At 41.6% G+C, this 24,050-nt stretch overlaps 1 protein-coding gene across 4 annotated transcripts in view; it reads left to right on the forward strand.

Moving 5' to 3' along the window:
- The window catches only part of LOC117530781 (monoacylglycerol lipase ABHD2-like), a 35,667-nt gene that overhangs the window by 5,942 nt on the left and 5,675 nt on the right, over positions 1-24,050 (forward strand). For all 4 annotated transcript variants that reach the window (XM_034193735.1, XM_034193727.1, XM_034193720.1 and 1 more), the window contains 5 exons: positions 2,708-2,923; positions 9,365-9,540; positions 17,509-17,676; positions 17,931-18,114; positions 23,460-23,552. In XM_034193735.1, coding sequence (XP_034049626.1) covers positions 2,715-2,923; positions 9,365-9,540; positions 17,509-17,676; positions 17,931-18,114; positions 23,460-23,552 — 830 coding nt within the window. In that variant the 5' untranslated portion in view covers positions 2,708-2,714. The remainder of the gene's footprint in view (positions 1-2,707; positions 2,924-9,364; positions 9,541-17,508; positions 17,677-17,930; positions 18,115-23,459; positions 23,553-24,050) is intronic.

The raw sequence follows: 24,050 nt of genomic DNA on the forward strand, positions 1-24,050 counted from the left end.
TCGATTGCAGTTTGTTTGTATTACAACATTTGGAAAGAGGTGTGAATTGATTTAAATAGTGTTTCGCGTTGAATTTATTAATTCCGACTGGACTCTATCGTTCTAACTTGACTCGGCAGAGAGCCGCGCAGCGTTTGGAGCTGTGTGAACAGAACGGAGGACGATTCTCGTTTCTTTCTCCCAACAAGACAGGAGTCCCAGTTAGTGACTTTAATCCGCACAAAAGTGACTCACGATTGACATATTCATGGATGAAAGTGGTGAAAAGCAAAAAAAGCTGAAATCCAAAATGACCCCCCAGCACCACATGCACGAAAATGCTTGAATTCTAGAAGCTCTGAAATGCAATCTGGGGCTATTCCAGGCAATAAATTTCAGTGAGTGCAGCATCCATTTTAGTGAGGAAAAAAAACCCAACTTTCCTTATTAAAATTCATTCCAGTAGTATTCTGCTCTTACTAGGATGCAGCAGTTTTCTAGCTTGGCACATAGTTCTGGAGGAAATCACTGAAGATATTAACAAATTGAAACTATGGTTTGACCGAATCAAATTGTCATTAAACTTAAATAAAACATGGATGAAGTGGAGGTGTAAGACTCACTAGGTGTTCACAGGAAACATTTATTTCTATATGTATTTATTTATTTATGTTCACTGTTAGTTGGTTTTATCTTTTCTGTTGTTTTGTTTCATCAGGTTCTTTTTGTCTTTCTCTGAAATTGTATGCAGCATTATTTGTTATTACTATTGTTGTTGTTGTTATTGTTGCTATTATTTTAATATATGAATAAAAATACATTTTAAAAAGTTACAATTTGACTCTTTTACAACAATGAACGCTGAGCCATTAATTATACAGAAAACAAATGCACACAAACATGCTGAGATGCGAACTATCAACTGTTTCAGAAGACCATAACAGGTCGGTTTAACATAAAAAAGGTAAATATTACTCACAGACATATGTTCTTTAGCGTTGCAGGGTCTTTAATCAGTGTAGAGATATTATCATTTTCTTGACAAACACCCTCAAAAACAACAGCCACTCTGAAGGACCGATAAGGGAATCGTTAAGCAAAAAGGCTATTGATGTCAGTGGATCTAATCATTTCTTAACGATACCCGAAAGGATCTGGTTCCCGATACCCATCCCTACGCATGCCTTGTGTTGTGTGGGAGCAACACACGTGCAATACATGCATGGCACATGTGTTAAGGGGGGAGCCGACACTCTGGGGTGCCACATGTCTGTTGCTTTGCAGCGCCACACTTGTGACAGCACTTAGACAAATTTAACATCCAGCTTGAAGGTGGTCATCTGCTCACTATTTTTGTGCTGACAGTGCGAATGGCCACACGTTTCCTAAGTGCTCCGCGAACGGTATTGGTTGTTCGTGTGTGTCCCCTGGAATTTGGCCGACACCTGCCGCGAGAGGGATCAAATGGGCTCTCATGGGGCACTCTGTGTGTTTCGGGAGGCTGGTGTGCATGAATAGTTGTAGCGACAGGTGTACAAGGCGTTAGAGGCAGCTCCGATTTTTCATGAATGGCATGCAATTTCTCCTTCATGCGCTAGTTGGCTTCAATCGTGTTATGTGTGAAGGGGCCCTTAAGAAAGTATAAGGAGAAAGAGGTTGGTGAAAAAGAATTGGGATAGTCAGATGAAGAAAGTAGACCATACACAGTAGAGTACAAAGAGATCCAGCATAAGCTGAAAAGAGAAGTGGTAAAGGCTAAGGAAAAGGCATATTGAGAGCTGTACAAGAAGTTGTACTGATTGGCCAGACAGAGGTACAGAGCTGGAAATGATGTGCAGCAGGTTAGGGTGATAAAGATTGCAGATGGTAATGTGCTGACAAGTGAGAAGAGTGTGTTGAGAAGGTAGAGTATTTTGAAGAGCTGATGAATAAAGAAAATCAAAGAGAAAGAGAAGGCTGAATGATGTGGAGCGAGTAAATTGGGAAGTGCAAAGAATTAGAAAGGATGAAGTGAGGACAGCTATGAAAAGGATGAAGACTGGAAAGGCACTTGGTCCAGATGACATTACAGTGGAGGCATGGAAATGTCTTGGAGACATGGCAGTGGAATTTCTAACCAGATTGTTTAATAAAGGAAAGTGAGAGAATGCGTGAGGAGTGGAGATGAAGTGTGCTGGTTCCTATTTTTAAGAATAAGGGTGATGTGCAGAGCTCCAGTAACTACTGAGGCATAAAGTTGATCAGCCATGGCATGAATTTATGGGAAAGAGTAGTAGAAGCAAGGCTTAGAAAACAGGTGAAGATCCATGAGGAGCAATGTGGGAGTGACGTGGATGAACAGGAGGAATGAACATACCAGACTGATATCTCAGGTCAGACAGTTTGGAGACAAAGTCAGAGAGGTGAGATTGAGATGGTTTGGACTTGTGCAGAGGAGGGACACAAGGTATATAGGGAGAAGGATGTTGAGGATGGAGCCACCAGTCAGGAAGAGAAGAGGGAGGCCAAAGAGGAGGTTTATGGATCTGCTACGGGAGGACATGCAGGTGGTTTGTTTGACAGAGGAAGATACAGAGGACAGGGTGAGAAGGAAACGATTGATCTGTACTGGTGACCCCTAACAGGAGCGGCTGAAAGAAGATGATGATTTGAACATTCAAAAATAAGATATTTTGGTTATTTTGCCCTACACAAAAGTGATAATCATATTCCACTCTTTTGTTAACAGAATAATCATGACCACCCACGAGTCAGACGTGCACACCATCTCCCCAGAGCTGCCAGCAATGTTTGATGGTATGAAGCTGGCGGCGGTTGCCACAGTGCTCTATGTCATCGTGCGCTGCTTGAACCTTAAGAGCCCCACTGCACCACCGGACCTCACATACCAGGACTCACCTCTCAACAGCTTCCTTCTCAAGTCCTGTTCACAGCTGACTAAAGAGTGAGTTACTTAGGGAGCGTTCTCAGCCCTGCATCTGTCACTCTGGGTGTTACCATAGAAATGAGAGTGCTTCCTGGCCATCTGGTTTGGAGCTCACGCAGGACTGTCTGGCAACAGTCCCGCTTGCTCTCAGCATTTGTGAGCATGCTACATGTCTGTTACAGTGATTTGTGGCTTCATTGTCAGCTCTTGTATGATTTAAAGACCAGGCAATATTTTTGGGCTTGTGAGTCAGATATAGACCAAGTGTAATTAGCCGGAATCGTGAATGAGGCATATGTGGACTGTGTGTACCCAGCAGTAATAACATGCTGTTGAAATTCAGAAGGGAGGAAAAAAAAAAACATGAGCAGCAGCATTGACGGCTGCAGGCTCAACATAAGTCCAGCTCATTTTGAGTTTGCTTTGCAAGCCATAGAAACATGTTGCTTGATATGTTTGCACGCTCTGTTCCAGCCGAGGTCCGTGGATCAAACAGTTTCTTGAGGGAAAAAAACACTTGGTAAGGAATAATTTCAACTTGTTCATCAGCAGTTATTTTATAAATGCCGTAGGACTAATTGATTCGGTGACTCACTGAGTAACCAAATGTGCTAGAAGAGTTATCTTTCACGCTGTTGTCAGTAGTATTAAATATTTAGCAAAGTTGTGCATATGAAAAACAAACCTCTGGGCTTTTGTTCAGTGAACATACTTTGTGTTTCTGCTTTTTCAGCCAAACAAAAACTGACTGCAGATTAAGTTTTCTATTCTTTGTTAACTACACATCATCGCATATAGTCTGACAGTCTGAATGCCATGTCTCGCAGTAGGTAATTTCAATTTCAGTTTATTTTCATTTATGTAGTGCCAAATCACAACAGAGTTGCCTCAAGGCGCTTCACACAAGTAAGGTCTAACCTTACCAACCCCAGTGGTAAAGGAAAAACACCCTGTGAGGAAGAAACCTCAAGCAGACCAGACTCAAAGGGGTGACCCTCTGCTTGGGCCATGCTACAGACATAAATTACAGAACAATTCACAAAACGAATATACAGGAAATGCTGTAGGTGCATCGGACAGGGGGGTCTCCAGCACAAATACCACACCCATCTCTGGATGGAGCTGCACCTTAAATAGAGAAAAAAACAGAATCAGGTATCAGAAAGGAAAAGAAATAGAATATAATTTGCCAGCATTAAACAACAAGGAAAACAGGAAATACTAAGGTGATCGCCGGCCACATGCCCTAAGCTTCACTAAAAGACCCAGAATTTAGGTAAAGTTGAGGCCGCGGCCCGCTCCGTTTACTAATAAAATGAATTAAAAGAGTAAAAAGCGTAAAACTATACTATGTCAGTATGGTAGCCATACGAAAAGGAAAATAAGTGTGTCTTAAGTCTGGACTTGAAAATCTCCACAGAATCTGACTGTTTTATTGATGCAGGGAGATCATTCCACAGAACAGGGGCACGATAAGAGAAAGCTCTCTGACCTGCAGGCTTCTTATTCACCCGAGGGACACAAAGTAGTCCTGCACCCTGAGAACTCAAAGCCCGGGCCTGTACGTAGGGTTTAATTAGGTTAGCTAAGTAGGGAGGTGAAAAACTAGGTAAGATTTGGTGTTATAATATCAGATGCTGGTAAATGTTCATGGATGTCTGGATTTACTGTCACAGACGATGCTGTTATGAGCCTATGAACAAGGTACCTTTTTTCTATTTTTGCAGTTTGCTTGTCTGTGTTACCAAATTTAGTGCGACCATTTAGTAGATCTGCAAAGGGGGTGGGGGAGCACGCTTTAGCTCACCTGAACCTTATTCACCAAATGAGGTTTTGCTTATAAAGGAATTAGTCTTTTGAAGTCAAACTTTGGAGACAGGTTGCCAAATTAGAGAGAAATTCACCAAATTTGTCCAAGAATTTAGAATATGGGCCTGGGAGCCTATATACGGTGACAAAATAACATAGTTGATTTTTATATAGTGTGTAAAAGTGTCTTTTTTTTTTTTTATACTGCTCCCATAATTTTTGTTCAAGTTTCATAAAATCTGGTACATATGTCTGGATCGAGCTGCACAGGAGTTAGCACATGGATTTTTGATCTTTCTTTCTGTTGTGCTGCTGTTGGCTGTCAAAAATGAGAGGGTGTGACCTTATTCACTTAATATGGTTTAACTAATGAAAGAATTACCTTTTTGAAGTCAAACATAGGGGACATGATCAGTATATCATTCTACAAACTTGATATGTTATGTGACCTGATGGGGGCACTTAAACTACCACAGTAGACTTTTGGCAGTAACTACTGAACACTACATCTTAAAGTCGGGGTACTTGGCCATTTTAATTTATCCATACGCTTCACTAATACCTATTTTGCTCAGACACTGTAAGGGTGATGGCAGTTAAACTTGTCACATAGCTTCCCAAAGGCACCCGCTTCTCATGTTTTTTTTTTTTTTTTAGGATACACAGACAAGTAATCTGAAGGATATGTGTTATATATCCACTTTGTACATTTTAAGAGTTTACATTAATGTAGTTATTCTATCCAGAATAATTGTATTTGTAAAGCAAAACCATAAGTGAAACCTGCTTCCCATTTCAAGACCTCTGCCTCATCGCTGGACCACTGTATAGAGCAGAGGTGGGCAACGAGGGCCGAGACACTGCAGGTTTTCCTTGCAACCAATCACCTCAGCAGGTGGGTTGCTGATGAGCTTCTCCCTTGAACATAAACACCTGGTTGTCAATGAAATCACCTGCTGAAACACCTGAACATTAATGAAATCACCTGCTGAGGTGATTGGTAGCAAGGAAAACCTGCAGTGCTTCGGCCCTTCATGGCACATGATTGCCCACCCCTGGTATAGAGTTAAGGAATAATGATTTTTTTTTTTTTTTTTTTTTTCCTGGCAGTTTGGCAGCCAGGCCCTTTCTGTTGGGGGCAGAGTTGAGCTCAGCTCCTCTTAGATACATCGCTGCTGCAAAATACATAGCAGACATAGCAGCAAAAGAGATTATAAATGTTTTTCAAGTTATTAGCTATGTATTAAAAAAAAAAAAAAGTGTTAGCAGTCTAAAAGTTATCGGAACTAAATTTATCAGAAGATAATTGGTCCAATGATGGTTTTAAAACTTATCTGAAAATCTAAGCTGCTAACAAAAACATTATCTTGGATATTAATCTGTTATCGGATTAGCTGAACAGTGCCCACACTGCCTTTGGAGTTTGGCCATGCCCACTTTTCTAGCTGACACTGTGATGTCTTGTATCATCCAGGTGAGCTACAGTATCCATGGCACTATTTTGTTGTTGTGTAATTCTTCTAATATTGCAAGATAGGCTTTTTTTTTAATTAATAAATGGAATATTTAAAAAAAAATAACTGTTGGGGAAAGTGTAGTGACACGGACCCACAACGGGGCGCAAATGAACGGTCAATAGATGAGCCAAAAAGTAACAATTTAATGTTGTGAAGGTGCACAACGAATATACAGACAATCTCAGAATCTGATAACAGTCAATCCACAAAGGTGACGTGTGGGCAGGCTCGAGGATAGAAGACGTCTGTCCTGAGAAGAGCCGGAACCACACGATTTCCGCCGCCACCGAACCTGGTGAATACTGGAGCCGCCAAGTCCCGAATTCCCAGGTGATCACCGTCCCCGACTGTCGGATCTGGTACTGCTGGCGAAGAGCAAAGACAGTCAGGTGTGGGTGTGTGTACACCCCGTAACAACAATGGTGGGAATTCCACCTCCACCTCTAACACACACTCGTGCAGCGTCTGTGTAACCACTTATCTGGCGGAAAGCAGAGCGAAACAGTCGCGGCCCACGCCGGTCCTCTGGGGAGACAGCTGCAATGATGTAGCTATTGAAATCACTTATCAGAATATGCAGGCTGAGAAGGTTACCTCCATAGAAGTACGATATCTCGGCCACGAGGTGGAGATGACGTCCGGTCTTTATGGAGTGAGATGATGTACTGTAGATGGGTGACAACTGTCACCCCCGGCTGTGTCTGTGGCGGCAGCGCCCTCTCGTGCCTGAAGCCCGCACTTCAGGCAGGGCACCCTCTGGTGGTGGGCCAGCAGTACCTCCTCTTCTGGCGGCCCACACAACAATAACCCTCAGAAAAAATTATAAACTGTGGAGTCTGTTAGTCTGACAGAGTTTCCCTAAAGAACTTCTTTCCACAAAATGATGAATGGGAGAACAGATCACATCTGTGGCTCTGATCACAGCCCCAGCGGCGCTGCTCAGAGCCACGCCAAAAATGTTTATCAATATCAAAATATATGGAAATTTCAGATTATTTTGTCTGTTACAGCAGGATGAATATGTTAGTTTAAATGAGTCAACACCCCCGAGTCACACTAACTGCCAGAACGCTCTTAGCACGGGCCGAAGCGGAGGATTAGCAGCAATCTTCCATTACAGCTTATTAATTAATCAAAAACCCAGACAGAGCTTTAATTCATTTGAAAGCTTGACTCTTAGTCTTGTCCATCCAAATTGGAAGTCCCAAAAACCAGTTTTATTTGTTATTGTCTATCGTCCACCTGGTCATTACTGTGAGTTTCTCTGTGAATTTTCAGACCTTTTGTCTGACTTAGTGCTTGGCTCAGATAAGATAATTATAGTGGGCGATTTCAACATCCACACAGATGCTGAGAATGACAGCCTCAACACTGCATTTAATCTATTATTAGACTCAATTGGCTTTGCTCAAAATGTAAATGAGTCCACCCACCACTTTAATCATATTTTAGATCTTGTTCTGACTTATGGTATGGAAATTGAAGACTTAACAGTATTTCCTGAAAACTCCCTTCTGTCTGATCATTTCTTAATTTACTCTGATGGACTACCCAGCAGTGGGGAATAAGTTTCATTACACTAGAAGTCTTTCAGAAAGCGCTGTAACTAGGTTTAAGGATATGATTCCTTCTTTATGTTCTCTAATGCCATATACCAACACAGGGTAGAGTAGCTACCTAAGATAGAGTATCTCGTCAATAGTTTTACATCCTCATTGAAGACAACTTTGGATGCTGTAGCTCCTCTGAAAAAGAGAGCCTTAAATCAGAAGTGCCTGACTCCGTGGTATAACTCACAAACTCGCAGCTTAAAGCAGATAACCCGTAAGTTGGAGAGGAAATGGCGTCTCACTAATTTAGAAGATCTTCACTTAGCCTGGAAAAAGAGTCTGTTGCTCTATAAAAAAGCCCTCCGTAAAGTTAGGACATCTTACTACTCATCACTAATTGAAGAAAATAAGAACAACCCCAGGTTTCTTTTCAGCACTGTAGCCAGGCTGACAAAGAGTCAGAGCTCTATTGAGCCGAGTATTCCTTTAACTTTAACTAGTAATGACTTCATGACTTTCTTTGCTAATAAAATTTTAACTATTGGAGAAAAAATGACTCATAACCATCCCAAAGACATATCGTTATCTTTGGCTGCTTTCAGTGATGCCGGTATTTGGTTAGACTCTTTCTCTCCGATTGTTCTGTCTGAGTTATTTTCATTAGTTACTTCCTCCAAACCATCAACATGTCTATTAGACCCCATTCCTACCAGGCTGCTCAAGGAAGCCCTACCATTAATTAATGCTTTGATCTTAAATATGATCAATCTATCTTTATTAGTTGGCTATGTACCACAGGCTTTTAAGGTGGCAGTAATTAAACCATTACTTAAAAAGGCATCACTTGACCCAGCTATCTTAGCTAATTATAGGCCAATCTCCAACCTTCCCTCCACAGCATGTCTTTTTCCTGGTTCTCTCCCTCAGCCCCAACCAGTCCCAGCAGAAGACTGCCCCTCCTTGAGCCTGGTTCTGCTGGAGGTTTCTTCCTGTTAAAAGGGAGTTTTTCCTTCCCACTGTTGCCAAGTGCTTGCTCACAGGGGGTCGTTTTGACCGTTGGGTTTTTCCGTAATTATTGTATGGCCTTGCCTTGCAATATAAAGCGCCTTGGGGCAACTGTTTGTTGTGATTTGGCGCTATATAAATAAAATTGATTTGATTTATTGTTCCTTGGTGTACTTATAAAATAATTTAAAAAGCCCACCATGTGTACTTTATTATTGTGGTATTGACAGTGTTGCACAATCCACATTGTGGCGCACTGTCACACTGGAGATGTCTATGGCACCAGTGTACTGCCCACCTCTGTAATATTTACAGTGTTTAAAAGGATTTTCTCACCTACATTGATAGATGTGATAGAAGATGTGGATTAGCATACTCCTAACTAGAGATAGATGTGATACCTGTTATTTTTAACATCCAGATTATGCTTCTGTATTTTCATTTCATTGTTGTAATCTGTAAATGTAGCTGCTTAGGATAGCAGTGTTAGGATACTGGGCACCAAACCTGTTCAGTGCTGGAGAATGACTGCATTTTCTGCAAACCTTTTGAATAAACTTCGATGTTGTGTTTTCTAGGTATATCCCTCCCTTGTTGTGGGGTAAGAGCGGGCACCTCCAGACGGCTCTCTACGGGAAACTTGGCCGTGTCAGTGCACCACATCCTAATGGAATCAGGAAGTACTTGCCCATGCAGGATGGGGCGACTGCTACCTTTGATCTCTTTGAGCCACTGAGGCCTCATCGAACAGGAGGTGATGCATTTGCTCAAGTTCTAACATGTAAATGCAATTTTTGTCTATTTTTTATTTCAGTACCGTTTTTTTTTACCCGAGGCCAAAATATGGCCATCAGGTATTGCAAAGGCTTTGCGTCCATCTGTCTGTGCTCGGTGTAAGTCCAGTCCTATTACTGCCAGGGTCTTCAAATTCACAGGGACCATTCTTGGGACACCGATGTTGGATAAGTTCAAAAATGGCTAACCTTGACTGCTGTATCTGTTAATTTTGGCTCTCTGTTGGGACTGTTTACACAGAGACTGCTACCTGCTGCTTTGGACTTTGAACTAATAGTCTTTTTCAAGACTTTTTTACTTTTTTACCTTTTTATTTTATTTTTTTTTTTTTTTACTTTTTTACTTGACTCTACTGGTGGTCGGCTCTCACTGCGGTATTGTATCACTTCTTGTTCCGGAGCACAGCGGTGTTTTTCTGTATCTGTTAGCTGTTTGATCTGCGCAGTTAGATTGATCTAGTTATCTAGATTACGATTTGTTTCCCAGTGTAATCTTTACGTGCCTTAACTAAAGCACTCCTTCTGCTGAATCACCTCTAAATTATTTACACATTATTCGCTTTGCGTGTTTTTAGGAATCCGCTAGCTTAGCGTAGCTACTAGCTCTTAGCCGATTTAGCATGGCGGCTTCTCCTGTCTCTCCCGCACTTTTCTGCTCTGGGTGTGAAATGTTTAGTTATTCCTCGGCCTCCTTTAGCAGTAATGGTACTTGTAATAAGTGTAGCTTATTCGTAGCTTTGGAGGCCAGGCTGGGCGAATTGGAGACTCGGCTCCGCACCGTGGAAAATTCTACAGCTAGCAAGGCCCCTGTAGTCGGTGCGGACCAAGGTAGCTTAGCCGCCGTTAGTTCCCCCCTGGCAGATCCCGAGCAGCCGGGAAAGCAGGCCGACTGGGTGACTGTGAGGAGGAAGCGTAGCCCTAAACAGAAGCCCCGTGTACACCGCCAACCCGTTCACATCTTTAACCGTTTTTCCCCACTCGACGATACACCCGCCGAGGATCAAACTCTGGTTATTGGCGACTCTGTTTTGAGAAATGTGAAGTTAGCGACACCAGCAACCATAGTCAATTGTCTTCCGGGGGCCAGAGCAGGCGACATTGAAGGAAATTTGAAACTGCTGGCTAAGGCTAAGCGTAAATTTGGTAAGATTGTAATTCACGTCGGCAGTAATGACACCCGGTTACGCCAATCGGAGGTCACTAAAATTAACATTGAATCGGTGTGTAACTTTGCAAAAACAATGTCGGACTCTGTAGTTTTCTCTGGGCCCCTCCCCAATCAGACCGGGAGTGACATGTTTAGCCGCATGTTCTCCTTGAATTGCTGGCTGTCTGAGTGGTGTCCAAAAAATGAGGTGGGCTTCATAGATAATTGGCAAAGCTTCTGGGGAAAACCTGGTCTTGTTAGGAGAGACGGCAGCCATCCCACTTTGGATGGAGCAGCTCTCATTTCTAGAAATCTGGCCAATTTTCTTAAATCCTCCAAACCGTGACTATCCAGGGTTGGGACCAGGAAGCAGAGTTGTAGTCTTACACACCTCTCTGCAGCTTCTCTCCCCCTGCCATCCCCTCATTACCCCATCCCCGTAGAGACGGTGTCTGCTCCCAGACTACCAATAACCAGCAAAAATCTATTTAAGCATAAAAATTCAAAAAGAAAAAATAATATAGCACCTTCAACTGCACCACAGACTAAAACAGTTAAATGTGGTCTATTAAACATTAGGTCTCTCTCTTCTAAGTCCCTGTTGGTAAATGATATAATAATTGATCAACATATTGATTTATTCTGCCTAACAGAAACCTGGTTACTGCAGGATGAATATGTTAGTTTAAATGAGTCAACACCCCCGAGTCACACTAACTGTCAGAATGCTCGTAGCACGGGCCGGGGTGGAGGATTAGCAGCAATCTTCCATTCCAGCTTATTAATTAATCCAAAACCCAGACAGAGCTTTAATTCATTTGAAAGCTTGTCTCTTAGTCTTGTCCATCCAAATTGGAAGTCCCAAAAACCAGTTTTATTTGTTATTATCTATCGTCCACCTGGTCGTTACTGTGAGTTTCTCTGTGAATTTTCAGACCTTTTGTCTGACTTAGTGCTTAGCTCAGATAAGATAATTATAGTGGGCGATTTTAACATCCACACAGATGCTGAGAATGACAGCCTCAACACTGCATTTAATCTATTATTAGACTCTATTGGCTTTGCTCAAAAAGTAAATGAGTCCACCCACCACTTTAATCATATCTTAGATCTTGTTCTGACTTATGGTATGGAAATAGAAGACTTAACAGTATTCCCTGATAACTCCCTTCTGTCTGATCATTTCTTAATAACATTTACATTTACTCTGATGGACTACCCAGCAGTGGGGAATAAGTTTCATTACACTAGAAGTCTTTCAGAAAGCGCTGTAACTAGGTTTAAGGATATGATTCCTTCTTTATGTTCTCTAATGCCATATACCAACACAGTGCAGAGTAGCTACCTAAATTCTGTAAGGGAGATAGAGTATCTCGTCAATAGTTTTACATCCTCATTGAAGACAACTTTGGATGCTGTAGCTCCTCTGAAAAAGAGAGCTTTAAATCAGAAGTGTCTGACTCCGTGGTATAACTCACAAACTCGTAGCTTAAAGCAGATAACCCGTAAGTTGGAGAGGAAATGGCGTCTCACTAATTTAGAAGATCTTCACTTAGCCTGGAAAAAGAGTCTGTTGCTCTATAAAAAAGCCCTTCGTAAAGCTAGGACATCTTTCTACTCATCACTAATTGAAGAAAATAAGAACAACCCCAGGTTTCTTTTCAGCACTGTAGCCAGGCTGACAAAGAGTCAGAGCTCTATTGAGCTGAGTATTCCATTAACTTTAACTAGTAATGACTTCATGACTTTCTTTGCTAACAAAATTTTAATTATTAGAGAAAAAATTACTCATAACCATCCCAAAGACGTATCGTTATCTTTGGCTGCTTTCAGTGATGCCGGTATTTGGTTAGACTCTTTCTCTCCGATTGTTCTGTCTGAGTTATTCTCATTAGTTACTTCATCCAAACCATCAACATGTTTATTAGACCCCATTCCTACCAGGCTGCTCAAGGAAGCCCTACCATTATTTAATGCTTCGATCTTAAATATGATCAATCTATCTTTGTTAGTTGGCTATGTACCACAGGCTTTTAAGGTGGCAGTAATTAAACCATTACTTAAAAAGCCATCACTTGACCCAGCTATCTTAGCTAATTATAGGCCAATCTCCAACCTTCCTTTTCTCTCAAAAATTCTTGAAAGGGTAGTTGTAAAACAGCTAACTGATCATCTGCAGAGGAATGGTCTATTTGAAGAGTTTCAGTCAGGTTTTAGAATTCATCATAGTACAGAAACAGCATTAGTGAAGGTTACAAATGATCTTCTTATGGCCTCGGACAGTGGACTCATCTCTGTGCTTGTTCTGTTAGATCTCAGTGCTGCTTTTGATACTGTTGACCATAAAATTTTATTACAGAGATTAGAGCATGCCATAGGTATTAAAGGCACTGCGCTGCGGTGGTTTGAATCATATTTGTCTAATAGATTACAATTTGTTCATGTAAATGGGGAATCTTCTTCACAGACTAAAGTTAATTATGGAGTTCCACAAGGTTCTGTGCTAGGACCAATTTTATTCACTTTATACATGCTTCCCTTAGGCAGTATTATTAGACGGTATTGCTTAAATTTTCATTGTTACGCAGATGATACCCAGCTTTATCTATCCATGAAGCCAGAGGACACACACCAATTAGCTAAACTGCAGGATTGTCTTACAGACATAAAGACATGGATGACCTCTAATTTCCTGCTTTTAAACTCAGATAAAACTGAAGTTATTGTACTTGGCCCCACAAATCTTAGAAACATGGTGTCTAACCAGATCCTTACTCTGGATGGCATTACCCTGACCTCTAGTAATACTGTGAGAAATCTTGGAGTCATTTTTGATCAGGATATGTCATTCAAAGTGCATATTAAACAAATATGTAGGACTGCTTTTTTGCATTTACGCAATATCTCTAAAATCAGAAAGGTCTTGTCTCAGAGTGATGCTGAAAAACTAATTCATGCATTTATTTCCTCTAGGCTGGACTATTGTAATTCATTATTATCAGGTTGTCCTAAAAGTTCCCTAAAAAGCCTTCAGTTAATTCAAAATGCTGCAGCTAGAGTACTGACGGGGACTAGAAGGAGAGAGCATATCTCACCCATATTGGCCTCTCTTCATTGGCTTCCTGTTAATTCTAGAATAGAATTTAAAATTCTTCTTCTTACTTATAAGGTTTTGAATAATCAGGTCCCATCTTATCTTAGGGACCTCGTAGTACCATATTACCCCAATAGAGCGCTTCGCTCTCAGACTGCAGGCTTACTTGTAGTTCCTAGGGTTTGTAAGAGTAGAATGGGAGGCAGAGCCTTCAGCTTTCAGGCTCCTCTCCTGTGGAACCAGCTCCCAATTCAGATCAGGGAGACAGACACCCTCTCTACTTTTAAGATTAGGCTTAAAACTTTCCTTTTTGCTAAAGCTTATAGTTAGGGCTGGATCAGGTGACCCTGAACCATCCCTTAGTTATGCTGCTATAGACGTAGACTGCTGGGGGGTTCCCATGATGCACTGTTTCTTTTTCTTTTTGCTCTGTATGCACCACTCTGCATTTAATCATTAGTGATCGATCTCTGCTCCCCTCCACAGCATGTCTTTTTCCTGGTTCTCTCCCTCAGCCCCAACCAGTCCCAGCAGAAGACTGCCCCTCCCTGAGCCTGGTTCTGCTGGAGGTTTCTTCCTGTTAAAAGGGAGTTTTTCCTTCCCACTGTAGCCAAGTGCTTGCTCACAGGGGGTCGTTTTGACCGTTGGGGTTTTACATAATTATTGTATGGCCTTGCCTTACAATATGAAGCGCCTTGGGGCAACTGTTTGTTGTGATTTGGCGCTATATAAAAAAAATTGATTGATTGATTGATTGACTGATTTTAAGTGGTCAAACAGTCACATTTTGTTTTCTATTTTATGCTCATACAGTTGAGGGTATTTTTGCCTTGTGTTATATTTTATGTATTTTCAGCTCTTTAACTTGGAATTGCCGTGCATCATTGTAGTCTCCTTTTTATCCCCCCAGTATGAAATACAATCAAGTGATCAGCATGTCCATCTGTCCGTCCGCTTTCTCAAGAACCACTTGACCAGTTTCATTCACATTTAGCATAAGGGTGTACTTGGGTGATCATGACACCAGCCAGTTACAGTGACCTTTGGATCAATTTCAAGGTCACAGTGAGATATTTAAGATATTGTATTTGCAGCCCTTGTTAGCACAATATCTGAAGAACCACTTGACAGTTTCATTCATATTTAGCATAAAGGTGTACTTCGGTGATTGTTCGACACTTTCTATTACTGATTTGTGTGGACCAGGGGAATATGTCATCTCCTGATGACTCTTTTTATTATTTGCATTTATTCTTTTATTATTAGAATGTATTTTGTTTTCTGCCTTGATTCCTGGGAAAGCCCTATATACACTCAACAAAAATATAAACGCAACACTTTTGGTTTTGCTCCCATTTTGTATGAGATGAACTCAAAGATCCAAAACTTTTTCCACATACACAATATCACCATTTCCCTCAAATATTGTTCACAAACCAGTCTAAATCTGTGATAGTGAGCACTTCTCCTTTGCTGAGATAATCCATCTCACCTCGCAGGTGTGCCATACCAAGATGCTGATTAGACACCATGATTAGTGCACAGGTGTGCCTTAGACTGCTCACAATAAAAGGCCACTCTGAAAGGTGCAGTTTTGTTTTAATGGGGGGGGGGGGGGTACCAGTCAGTATCTGGTGTGACCACCATTTGCCTCATGCAGTGCAACACATCTCCTTCGTATAGAGTTGATCAGGTTGTCAATTGTGGCCTGTGGAATGTTGGTCCACTTCTCTTCAATGGCTGTGCGAAGTTGCTGGATATTGGCAGGAACTGGTACACGCTGTCGTATACGCCGGTCCAGAGCATCCCAAACATGCTCAATGGGTGACATGTCCGGTGAGTATGCCGGCCATGCAAGAACTGGGACATTTTCAGCTTCCAAGAATTGTGTACAGATCCTTGCGACATGGGGCCGTGCATTATCCTGCTGCAACATGAGGTGATGTTCTTGGATGTATGGCACAACAATGGGCCTCAGGATCTTGTCATGGTATCTCTGTGCATTCAAAATGCCATCAATAAAATGCACCTGTGTTCTTCGTCCATAACAGACACCTGCCCATACCATAACCCCACCGCCACCATGGGCCACTCGATCCACAACATTGACATCAGAAAACCGCTCACCCACACGACGCCACACACGCTGTCTGGCATCTGCCCTGAACAGTGTGAACCGGGATTCATCCGTGAAGAGAACACCTCTCCAACGTGCCAAACGCCAGTGAATGTGAGCATTTGCTCACTCAAGTCGGTTACGACGACGAACTGGAGTCAGGTCGAGACCCCGATGAGGACGATGAGCATGCAGATGAGCTTCCCTGAGACGGTTTCTGACAGTTTGTGCAGAAATTCTTTGGTTATGCAAACCGATTGTTTCAGCAGCTGTCTGAGTGGCTGGTCTCAGACGATCTTGGAGGTGAACATGCTGGATGTGGAGGTCCTGGGCTGGTGTGGTTACACGTGGTCTGCGGTTGTGAGGCTGGTTGGATGTACTGCCAAATTCTCTGAAACGCCTTTAGAGACGGCTTATGGTAGAGAAATGAACATTCAATACACGAGCAACAGCTGTGGTTGACATTCCTGCTGTCAGCATGCCAATTGCAAGCTCCCTCAAATCTTGCGACATCTGTGGCATTGTGCTGTGCGATAAAACTGCACCTTTCTGAGTGGCCATTTATTGTGGGCAGTCTAAGGCACACCTGTGCACTAATCATGGTGTCTAATCAGCATCTTGATATGGCACACCTGTGAGGTGGGATAGATTATCTCAGCAAAGGAGAAGTGCTCACTATCACAGATTTAGACTGGTTTGTGAACAATATTTGAGGGAAATGGTGATATTGTGTATGTGGAAAAAGTTTGATCTTTGAGTTCATCTCATACAAAATGAGAGCAAAACCAAAAGTGTTGCATTTATATTTTTGTTGAGTATAAATAGTTATTATTAATAACAAATGTGTGATATATTTACGTATCTTTTCCATGTATCAGTCGCACCAGAGAATACGTCACAGGACCTCCAAAACTAGTAAAGGAAAAAAAGAAAAGAAAAGCCCACGATTTATGTGCCAGAAAATACAGTAATTCATTGGTATGGTGATTGCAGGAATATTCAGCAGAGCTGTTGCCTGCCACCATTCATTTCACCATCACAAGCCACATTAATTGACATTTTTAAGAATATGGCAGTATCACAACCACAGCTGCCCCCCCATCATCTGTGTGAGTCATCTGTGTGTTCTTGCCCAGAAAAACACGCACATGGCCAAAATGTTGTACCTGATGTTCCCTCACATGCGACAAGTCATCTTTGACACAGTCATTCCAGTGCTACCCAGAGATCCCTGGGTCCAAGTGTCACAACCATTCAGTAAAACAAGAAGCACCCAGACACAAAAGACACGGATCTTCATTTTCCTGCTAACGTTTCTGTATTGTTAAAAGCCGCCAACTTGAGACCTCTGCTCATCACATGCCACATGTCAGTATGTTACAACAAAAGTCAAATTTGATTCAGCTTTTACTTGAGCTATATTTGACAAATGACTCAGTTCTTTATCCTGCATTGACTGCATAACTTTGTCTTGCCATTTGTTCTGTCTGTTCAGTGTGATGATTGAATGTTTAGGACTGTGCTTTATATTTCTGTCAGATTGTTTTATTTATTTATTTTTCTCCCCTTAGGTGACTTCACCATGGTAATTTGTCCTGGCATTGGTAACCATAGTGAGAAGCATTACATCAGAACCTTTGTGGATTACTCACAGAAGGATGGTTACCGCTGTGCTGTGCTGAACCACCTGGGTGCTCTTCCTGACATTGAGCTTACCTCCCCACGCATGTTTACTTATGGTAAGACCAGCGACCTCAAATGAGTTTTCATCTCCTATTGAAAGATGAACCTATTGTGACTTTAGAGACACTTGATTGACTATAATCTCATAGTTGCTGTTTTTCTAGGAAATACAGTGGATCTGAAAACACATGAGAATATTTAATACGATCATGAAATGCATCATCATCAGTATCTGCTGGTCAGGAAAGAACATTCAGTCCTACTAAGCTGTTATGTATTGATGACTATCATGTGCCATTTGTTCTTTCAGGGTGCACGTGGGAGTTTGCAGCTATGGTTGGCTACATTAAGCGAGCCTTACCTCAAACCCAGCTAATTGTGGTGGGCTTCAGTCTGGGTGGCAACATTGTATGCAAGTTTCTGGGAGAGAACAAGACAAACCAGGAGAGGGTGCTGTGCTGTGTGAGCATTTGTCAGGGATACAGTGCTCTTAGGTGGGTTGTCATGTCCTCTGTTCATGTGATAATGAAATAGTCAACATAACATCTTTTTAACCTCCACCATTTGCCAGCTTTGCACATCAAATAATGTTTTATACTTTGTTTAGTGCCCATTTCAGTGTGGATGGAGCTTAATGAAGACACAGATGGATACCACAATGTTATGAACCATAGACTGATATTAGCTGCTTCACCCACTTTTTTCGGGCAGATTGATTGTACAACATACATGTTGGACTGAAGGAAAAACCCGTGTACAACATACATCTGTGATACAAGGAAAAACAAAGATTTTGATGTACAAGGTTTAATTTATTTTGTGTTTTCTGAAATCAACACAATTAGATTAGAGATTACATAGAACTTTACTGATCTCTTGAGAAGACTCCATCAGGGAAATTGAGGTTCCAACAGCATTGTATAGCAGCACACAGGGTAAGAAGCACACAGAGTATCAAAAGTATGAGGTAAAAAAAAGTCTCCAAATATAAGTACACAATATAAATACCAGACATACTGATCAATACTGGTTTACTGGCTACTTCTGTTCCTCTCCTTCCCATGAGGAGTTGTACAGTCTGATGGCCTGAGGGGAAAAAGGAGTTTTTCAGTCTTAGTCCTGCACTTGGGAAGAAGCAGTCTGTGGTTGAAGAGGCTCCTCTGGTTGCTGATGACAGTGTGCAGAGGGTGACTGGCATCGTCCATAATGTCCAGCAGTTTGTCCAGTGTTCTCTGCCACCGTCACCAGAGAGTCCAGCTTCATGCCAACCACAGAGCCAGCTCACCTCATCAGTTTGTCCAGCCTGGATGTGTCCTCCTGGGATGTGCCCCCCCCCCCCCCCCCCCCCCACACACACACCATGTTATAAAAGAGGACGCTGGCTGCTACGGACTGGTAGAACATCCGCAGGAGTTTCCTGCAGGTGTTACACGACCGCAGCTTCCTCAGAAAGTACAGCCTGCTCTGTCCCTTCCTGTACAGATGGTTGGTGTGGGTTGTCCAGTCCATTTTGCTGTCCATCCACAGCCTCCACCTCAGCTCCCTCCATCAGAACTGGTTGCAGACTTGGTCTGGACTTCCCAAAGTCAATGACCAGCTCCTTTGTCTTTGAGGTGTTGAGCTGTAGATGATTTGTGTGGCACCAGGCAGCAAGTCCCTCACTAGGCTCCTGTACTCCTCCTCTGTCGTCCCTGATGCATCCAACAATGGCTGTGTCATCTGCGAACTTCTGGATTAGTGAGGTCCTCAGAACTGCCCCACCAGAGTCAGAATGTCAAAATTATACACAGCATCAAGAATACATACAGCACACCTAATACTTGACTGAATCAGAATCAGATTTATTGCCAAGTAAGTTCTCACATACAAGGAATTTGATCTGGTGTCATTGTTACATAAACAACAACAAAAACAAAAGGAAAAAAAATACTTATGTAAGAAGTATTGGTGCATAAACAACAGTAAAAGAAAAGGAAAAAATACTTCTGCGAGATGTAATGGAGTCAAATAGGCAAAACTATGTTCAGTGTTAAATAAATTTAGTAAAATGGGGCTGTGCAAAGGCATGCAGATTTACAGTACCTTTCAGTGCAGGGATGATCAGTCTGTGCTTTGTGGGAGTCGGGGGGGGGCAGGGTAAATGGGGGTCTCTGGCATTATTTATAAGTCTAGCTGGGGATGGAAAGAAGCTGTTTTTGTGTCTTGAGGTGTTAGTCCTGATGGACCTCAGCCGTCTGCCAGAGGGGACCTGGGTGACAAAAAGTTTGTGTCCTGGGTGAGAGGGATCTGCCACTATCTTCCTTGCTCGCCTCAGGGCCCTGGAGGTGTACAGGTCCTGTAGGGATGGCAGATTGCAGTCCATCACCTTCTCTACTGCGTGGATGATATGCTGCAGTCTGCACTTGTCCTTAGCAGTAGCAGCAGTGTATCAGACGTTGATGAAAGTGGAGATGATAGACTCAGTGATGGCAGTGTAGAAGTTCACCATCATTGTTTTTGGCAGGTTGAATGGCCCTTATCAAGTTTCACCACGACAAGATTCTTGTGGTAGCTCTCAACAAGCTATTGACAGAATTCTGGTTGGTTATTTGACCTCTCTTCTTGGCTAAATTGGTAGAGTTCAGGAAAACGTTGGTAATATCTGAAAAATATTTCAACAATTTATGATTAATTTAAAGAAATGCAGTGTGCAGTGGAGCAGTGCACCTGCCGGGAACTACACAGCAGAGATCTGGTACATTCAAAAACTGTATATTTGTAAAATAATACCTCTTACCTGTCTGCTGCTTTGTCATATATTGCCTTTTGGATTAATAAAATACATTTCTGATGAAAACTGATGTAATAAAAGAAAATGCAGCCATTGCCACTTTGAAAAAAAATTAAAATACTGTACCATTCATGAAGAAAATCATCTCTCCATGTTTTTCTTCATCAGACTAAATAAAAATAGTGTTTTCAGGTCAACAAAACTGAGTGACTGAAGAACAGCCTCTAACAGAGGCTACAGTCAGAGCATAGCGTCTTGTAGCAGGCAGAGAGAGGAGACAGATCATGTGATGTTCTCCAGTCTCTAGGATTGGCTGAGAGTCAAAGGTAGTCTAGAGGAGAGATCCATTTTACAGATGGGAATTTGTAGTTTTGGGAATTGGTCAAATGAACTCTCTGTGATTTTCTGTTGCTGATCTGTTAATAAAAAAGTGATGGAAATTCCAGTTAGATGCACCATTGACCCCACAGGGCTCATAGGGATGTCCCAATCTGATCAGATGCAGTCAACATCGGCCTGATCGAGGTATTTGATTGATTGGTATTTGTTTAATTAAACCTGTGCCATCAAATACATGCACGTTCACACTGATTTGCTTTAGAAGCTCTGTATCAGCAAATGGAACAAACACAGTGCCACAGTGTTTTTAAAACCATTTTAATATGTTTTAACTATGTAAGAAGTATTCATCCAGATGAACAGTGCACATCAGTGTCCCTCCACTTGATAAACGTGTAGCTAAAACGGACAGCGCTCAGTACCGCAAAGTCAAGAGTTTTCAAAAACATATTTAACATAGTTTCAAATACACACCAACTCTGTTTCTGATGAATGGCAAGTGTGATATGACTTACCTCCCAACCAGCCAAGTAGCAATTTCCAGGAAAAACAAAAAAAATCAACCACGCATGCACGTTTTCCTGGCCGTGATAATTTGTGCGCACATTTTAATGGAGTGATAATTCGTGTGCACGCTTTCCTTTAATTGAACCCTCGAATTAATAAAATGTGCGCACGTTTTCGTTTAATCGAGCCCTCGAATTATAATAAAATGTGTGCACGTTTTCCTTTCGTTCAAAATGATATGAACTAAATTGTCATCCTCACGATGGGGAGACGCTTCGCCCTCACCATCCTTTTTAATGTGCTTAAACTCCAGATGATGCCATGCTGGTTAGCCAGAGTTCTCTATATGTCCTTGTGAGCCCAAACCATGATGATATACCCTGACCACATCCATTTCTAATAAAACATGCGCACAATATAATAAAACATGCACACATTCTCTCCACATGCAAAACATTTTGCGATGACACTTCCAGTGCTCCGCAGTTTACATGTGTGCGTTTGAGGACAGGAGGTCCTCAAACTGGAGCTCCTGCACCTGCAGTTTATTTGCTGCAGCTCCTGCAGCAAATAATGAAACTCCCCGAATTGGGAACGTCTCATGAGGATGTTGTGAACCCAGGGATGGCGCCGCTGGCGACTATTTGTTCCACAACAAATAGAGCACAGCAACTCGCTCCGTATGTGAGAGTCATAAAACACTTGGAAGATGAAGACAACACACTGGAAATTTTTTTTCCTTATTGGTTCATTCTATTGGTGCTTATAGTTGATAAAACGCGGATAAAGTTACTTGCACCAGTGCTAGTGCAGTATAAAATTACGTGCACCACTCGAATAATATGTACACAAACTAGCACATGCAAGTACTATTTTGACCCCTGGATCTGTTTTGGTAAAGGAATATCCTTCTCCGCTCTACTCCACGATGAAGCTAAGAGTGCAAAGTGATGCAAAATGCAGAATTTGCACTGTGCACAATTTCTTCAATCACAGCCACATAAGCCTATATTCAGTTTCAATTTATTTCATTTATATAGCGCCAAATCACAACAAAGATGCCTCACAGCGCTTCACACAAGTACGGGTTAACCTTATCAACCCCTATAACTTCTTCTGGGTTGTCTTGGTGGCTTTCCTCGCTCTTCTCCTTCTTGCACAGTCACTTAGTTTTTGAGAACTGTCTACTCCATACAGATTTACCATAGAGTGACATACTGTTTGTATTTCTTCATAACTGATGTAAATAAAGTCCAAGACATAGTCAGTGGCAGCTTTGCCATCAGAGAGCCTCGTCCACAAACTACCACAAAAGACTCCAAGCTGTCATTGATGTTAAAGGGGGAAACACACTATATTAAAAACAGGGGTATGTAAACTTTTGAAGAGGGTCATTTGGGTAGTTTCTGTTGTCGTTATGATTTACAAATACTAAAACAGTTGTTTGACAGTAAATGACTTCACCCAACCATTAACCATGAGTGGAAAAAAAAAGTTTTGTATTATCATTCATATTCTCTGAAAATGGCCAAAAAACTCAAATATTCTGACAGGGTATGTAAACTTTTGAGCACAACTGTATTCTGGTTGTCCTCTCCAAATCTACATCGGTCACCATTTTGTGTTTTTGTGTCTCATTTCTTTTGTATGAACATTGTTGTTGCTATTCCAGTTTGAAGAACCTTCTAAAAGGCCATTATTTGTTGAATGTCTAAATTTAGCTAATTAATTAGCTACAATTAGCCTATGTTGAAGTACATATTAGTGACCGTTTCTTCACTCCTTCAGTATGGCTCAGTGGATTGTGTGGAACATTCTTCATTTGAAATTAGAATTTGAAATTGCAGTTTTCTTTCTATAGTACTTATCAGTGCAGCATGATACAATTCAGAGTTCTTTAACAATAATTGCATCCAAAAATTGCATTAATTAAATGCAATACAAATTAAACGAGCACAAACACAATACAAAAAAAAAATTACAAATTATAACGCAGTAAAATCCGAAATGTATGTACATCATGTAAAGTATAACATACTTACTTAACAACATACATTCCCAAAAGTTTGAGACCAAATCCTCCCCTGTGGATAACCTCCTGCAGAAGAATTGCATAAAAGCTCCTTCTAACCCACCACACAATTAGTTCCACAGGAAAGATGAAATGTAGAACAAAGGGCACAAAGCTTGATTTCTGAATGTGTTTCTGTCTTTAACTTTCAGGGCCCAGGAAACCTTCCTACAGTGGGACCATTTCAGACGCTTCTATAACTTCCTCATGGCTGACAACATGAAGAAAATCATCCTCTCACACAGGTTTCACCCTTGTTCCTGTTTATGCAGAGAAATATTTTGTGTTGTTTGGGTCAATTTGTTTCAGTATTTCCCCAGTCAGGGTTCTCTGTGGCTGGCACACAGAACTCTGTCTATGCCACTTTTGTTTCCAATCATTCAGTTCATATACACACACGTGTGTGTGTGTGTGTTATTTTTATATATATATATATATATATATATATATATATATATTCCTTGTTTTCATTCGGGGATGCCGCAGCAAATCTGAGGTGGATCTGCATGTTTATTTGGCACAAATCTTATGCCGGATACCCTTACTGACACAACTCCACATTACATGGGCTGCAAAAGATAACGTGATAATAATGCCACATTTTTTTTAAATTGATTGATTTATTTATTGATGTGTTAAATGCACGCCCTTTTGCCGACCTTTGGCCCACCCCATTTGGGACCTCAGGAAGCAATGCAGCAGTAATGGTGTGGATGGCAAGCAGAAACAAACCTCCTTGAGTA

Source organism: Thalassophryne amazonica, chromosome 2 (assembly GCF_902500255.1).
Source record: "Thalassophryne amazonica chromosome 2, fThaAma1.1, whole genome shotgun sequence".
NCBI lineage: Eukaryota > Metazoa > Chordata > Actinopteri > Batrachoidiformes > Batrachoididae > Thalassophryne > Thalassophryne amazonica.